The sequence below is a fragment of the Engraulis encrasicolus genome, chromosome 9, assembly GCF_034702125.1.
Source record: "Engraulis encrasicolus isolate BLACKSEA-1 chromosome 9, IST_EnEncr_1.0, whole genome shotgun sequence".
In the NCBI taxonomy this organism is placed as follows: Eukaryota; Metazoa; Chordata; class Actinopteri; order Clupeiformes; family Engraulidae; genus Engraulis; species Engraulis encrasicolus.
The window spans coordinates 30,948,722-30,953,721 of NC_085865.1; the positions used below are offsets into that span (position 1 = coordinate 30,948,722).

Consider the following 5,000-nt stretch of genomic DNA (forward strand, 5'->3'; position numbering starts at 1 on the left):
GGACTTGACCCAGGCCGGACTCGAAACTGGGTCCCCATGGTCATGCAAGCCCAAATGTGGCATTGTGAGTAAGTCTTATTTTAGTAGAATGTATGTTTTACTTGATATTTTTACGTTCTTATGTGATCAATAGAGGATGATCAAGGAAGCAGACAGGGGTCAGGGTCAGCTGTCCCAGGCTCAGGAAGTGGGATGAGGGGGTGGGGGAGGGTCAGAATTGGATGCCCATTGCACTGTATGTATTTAGTGGTGGGCCCTTTCAGATACCTAGGTCCTTGGCCCAGCCAAAGCTTTCATGCGCCATATTATTCATATTCTTCAAAGACAGCATAAGTCCAATATTTTACACTTGGTGCGAATATATTTTTCATTTCTACATGTACATACAAACTGCTGCTCAAAAGCCTGCAACCATCATTTCTTTTAGAATCATGGATTTAGTGAAACTTTTTGATTTAATGCGAAGGGTGTTTACTTTTGGGAAAAACCGCATAATACAACAGAAACGCACATCATCTTCTCATCTCTCTCCTCAGTCCATAAGGGCCAAACATTCTCTACAAATAAATGAAAGCATGCGCACAAATAAATCTCTGGGAAGAGTGAATCCGGCACATTAGGTCTTTGCTGTGCTGTGCTGCGTGTTCGGATGAAAAGAGCAGAGTGGTATTGTTGGTAATAAGGTCACACCCTCAAAGCTTTTATATGCGTGCACACAGCCGCGTCGCTCTTGCTGAAAAGGTGTTTCATTTGCTCTTTTAGTGAATGTGTTTTTTTTTTTAAAAGAAAACCTTCATGCATTGCATCTAGGGAGCTTTACAATCAAGCCAGGAAAGGGGCCTTACAATGGAGACCCGCTCTTATGTAGCAAGAGTAATTAGAATGCCCTTTGAAAGTAACTTGAAAGGTAAGTTTTGCCTCGTCAATAAACAAGTCAAAGACAAGACATGAGAATAAAACCAGAACCGAGTAGTCTCACCTCTCCAAAGTTAATAGGCCTAGCTTGTTTTCTCTACAGTAAATTAGTACAAATACAGGGTGATTATTTGGAGAGTTCTTCCATGTGAGAAGTATTCACATTGTACGGGTGTACATGTACAGGTGTCAATATGATTTTTCTTGCCGACTGCATGCACATGCGTGTGTTACAGTACATGCATGTTGCATTCAGCATTGCCAATGTGTTGTCAGCATTGAGTGCCATTCCATTGAGTGTGCAAATCAAGTTGTTGTGGTTGCAACAGTGCTGTGCCTTTGGGGCTCAGTGTCTCAGCAAGCGCTACGTAGCCCTGCAAACAAGCATGGCCAAATGACAGATGCATTCTGGGATAGCGGATAACATGTCAGCTGGAGAGAAAGACAGACGGAATGACAGAGATGTTCAGAGACAGACAAACACAACGAAAGCGAGGGAGGCATAGAGAGAGAGAGAGGGAGAGAGAGAGAGAGAGAGGCAGAGAAAGAAGATGCAAAGACAGGCAGACTGACAGACAGAGCAAAGGAGAGGAAGGTGAGGATGCAGTGAAAGAGAGAGAGAGAGCAAGACAGAGAGAGAGTAACAAAAAGAAAGACGTGAAACAGAGAGAGTGTGAGATGGACAAACAGGGAGTGAGACAGACAGTGATAACGAGAAAGATGAGCAGGGCCGGATTAACGCACAGGCTAAATATGGCCGCAGCCTCGGGGCCCCCACCTGTCAGGGCCCCCCCTGATCTGCAAAACCTCAAAAATTGCAGAATTGTGAAAAAATGCAATATTGACAAATGAATCTGTAATGTCGAGTACAGTTTTAAATCTTATCAATACGCCTCTCCATAGGTGGCAGACACGTTATTCTTAATTCCCGTCTTGCAATTATGACAATGTCTATGTAATTTCGTTGTGAAATTTGCTTTCCAGAGGGGGGCCCTCAGCAACCTGTAGCATAGGGGGCCCGGGCCATCTTAATCCGGCCCTGAAGATGACAAATGACGAGAGAGAGAGAGAGAGAGAGAGAGAGAGAGAGAGAGAGAGAGAGAGAGAGAGAGAGAGAGAGAGAGAGAGAGAGATAAGAGATGAAGAGAGCGATAGCAGTAGAGAGGCTGGCTGGGCCACTAGTGTGATGAGTGCAATACAGGGCCTTGGAGCAGATTGCAATCATCAGCTGTGCGGCGGCCTCAGCCACCAGCCACCAGCCTGGCCATTATCACTATGGGGGGCCATAAGGACTCTGGAGCTTATCCAATTTAGCACAATCCTCCCAGTATTGGCCAATTGCTGTGTGTGTTTGCACGTGCTGGTGTGTGTGTGTGTGTGTGTGTGTGTGTGTGTGTGTGTGTGTGTGTGTGTGTGTGTGTGTGTGTGTGTGTGTGTGTGAGTGTGTGTGTGTGTGTGTGTGTGTGTGTGTGTGTGTGTGTGTGTGTGTGTGTGTGTGTGTGTGTGTGTGTGTGCGCGTGTGCGTGTGTGTGTGTGTGTATTTGTGTGTCTTGAGTGTATCCGGTAGTGCGTGTGTGTGTGTGTGTGTGTGTGTTTGTGTGTCGTTTTGTGTATCCAGTAGTGCATGTGAGTGTAGGATTGGAAAAGCTCTTACGGATGGAATTCCATCCCCCCCTTACTCAAGAGTGTCCCACCTTCCCAAACCTGTCTTTAAGGTGTGTGTGTGTGTTTGTGTGTGTGTGTGTGTGTGTGTGTGTGTGTGTGTGTGTGTGTGTGTGTGTGTGTGTGTGTGTGTGTGTGTGTGTGTGTGTGTGTGTGTGTGTGTGAGTGTGTGTGTGTCTGTCTGTCTGTCTGTCTGTCTGTCTGTCTGTCTGTCTGTCTGTCTGTCTGTCTGTCTGTCTGTCTGTCTGTGTCTGTCCATGTGTCTGTGTGTGTCTGAGTGTGTCTGTTGATGAACGGAGGCACAGGGGGCACTGCGATAAGGGGGTGGGGGGAGGTGGAGGAAGGCAGCCAATAAAAAAGCTCCTCTCCTCTCCTGCTGTAAAAAGTGTCTCAGTGGGATCCCTGGCTTCTCTTCTCATTGCCCTCCAATATGGAATTGATTCACCGTTCTCTACACAGCAGCTAGGTTGAAGTGAGAGAGAGAGAGATGGAGGGAGAGGGTGGCGGTTGTGGTGGGTTGTAGGGCAAGGTGTGTGTTTGCCCAAATTGTCTACCAAAACACAGAAGGAGGGAGAGATTGGAGGGATTGAGACTGAAATATCACCTCAGTCCTGTCACAGAAACGGTTTATGGACCGCCAGCAGTATTGTTTGTTTACTCTGTTCTGTTACTCTTAATACTGTCTGTATTGAAGGGCTTTTTCTTGTTTCTATCTTGGTTATAGTATTGCCTCTATTCCACTGTTGGTTTTCTGGTAGGCCTACAGCTTGACACAGCGCGACTCCGTCGCCACTTTTTGCTTTACGATTGAGCGATGTCGTGCATATTCGAAAAGTGGCGGCCGAGTCGCACTTTGTCGAGCTGTAGGCCTACCAAGAAAGCGGCAGTGGAAAAGAGGCATATGTGTACTGTAAAGGAACAGTCGAACTTTACTCAGGAAATAGAAATGTGCCCTAAGTAGGATAAATGTAAAGTATTTTAACATATTTAACCCATTGATGCCTGAAGCACCTGCAAAAAAACGCCTGCTGAATGCCTAAGCCCTTGTTTGGAAAGTTGCCCTCAGCCTCTAAGAACCTAAATATCTTTGCCTCTGATGCACGTAAAACATCACATTAGTTGTATTTAAATCCTAAGACCCTCATCTTGCATTAGAATGTGTTCATTCAGCTGTAACATACCAACATTTTTATTAAAAGCGCTAAATTCTCAAGAGCCTGAATGCAGCGTATATGTGTCTCCAGGCATCAAAGGTTAAACAACATATACAAGTCATCAGGCTAAAATGGGTTAATAAAAAAGCCAATCAAAAAGAATACAAGTTTCTGTTTCAGCCTGCTGATCAAAAGGGTATGACTAAAGGTTTCTGTGTCTGCTTGAGTATGACTAAATGTTTCTGTGTCTGCTTGCTCGCTTGCTTGCTCCACAGGGGGGCAAGATCCCGATCCGCTGGACCGCGCCGGAGGCCATCGCCTACAGGAAGTTCACCTCGGCCAGCGACGTGTGGAGCTACGGCATCGTCATGTGGGAGGTCATCTCCTACGGGGAGCGGCCGTACTGGGAGATGTCCAATCAGGACGTAAGGACGACTACTGCTTCGATGTCTCTGTTGTGTTTTAGTGGAGAGTTATGGAGTGATGATGGGAGCTTTGGCTTGTCTTGATGATACACACAGATGAAGAAATGTGTTCTCACACACGCAAGCACACACACGTACACATGCACGTGTGCATGCACACACACATAAACTCACATATATCCAGCACACACACAGACAGTAGACATAGATATACGCACATATGGACAAATAAATATTCTTGAAGACACACACAGGCACACGCACGCACGCACGCACGCACACACACACGCACGCACACACACACACACACACACACACACACACACACACACACACACACACACACACACACACACACACACACACACACACACACACACACACACACACACACACACACACACACACAAAGACTGCCTTTTAGAGTCCACCACCCCTTCTGTCGTCCATCTGTTTTCACATTTGGATATTTACAGCGTTGCATAGGTGAGCACTTAAAATCCGACACGCTGGACAAAACACCATGTTAAGATCATCGCTGCGTGCAGACAACTCCATCATCAAACATCAAACGCAGATGTCAGCTCTTGCTTTGATATATGGGGACATCGTCCAATTCAGCCAGCCAGCCAGCCAAACTTCCAGACGTCAACGGGTGAGGTTGCTGTGAACTCCTCGTTGCACGAGATGTCTATGATGAGCATAAATAGGAACCAAATGGCCAGAGGGGGGCCTGTGATCTCAGGCTACGGCCCTCATCCGTAACAAATGCGCAGCAAGGCGACCATTTCGGCCCCATACTGTATGTAGGTCATCCATATGCAGTACCGTATATATGGAGGTG

General features: G+C 46.5%; 1 protein-coding gene across 2 annotated transcripts in view; it reads left to right on the forward strand.

Moving 5' to 3' along the window:
- The window catches only part of ek1 (eph-like kinase 1), a 156,569-nt gene that overhangs the window by 138,828 nt on the left and 12,741 nt on the right, over nt 1-5,000 (forward strand). For both annotated transcript variants that reach the window (XR_010036144.1, XM_063206911.1), the window contains exon 14: nt 4,007-4,156. Coding sequence is in view for 1 of the 2 variants with exons in the window: in XM_063206911.1 (XP_063062981.1) it covers nt 4,007-4,156 (150 nt within the window). In the remaining variant the exon portion in view is untranslated. The remainder of the gene's footprint in view (nt 1-4,006; nt 4,157-5,000) is intronic.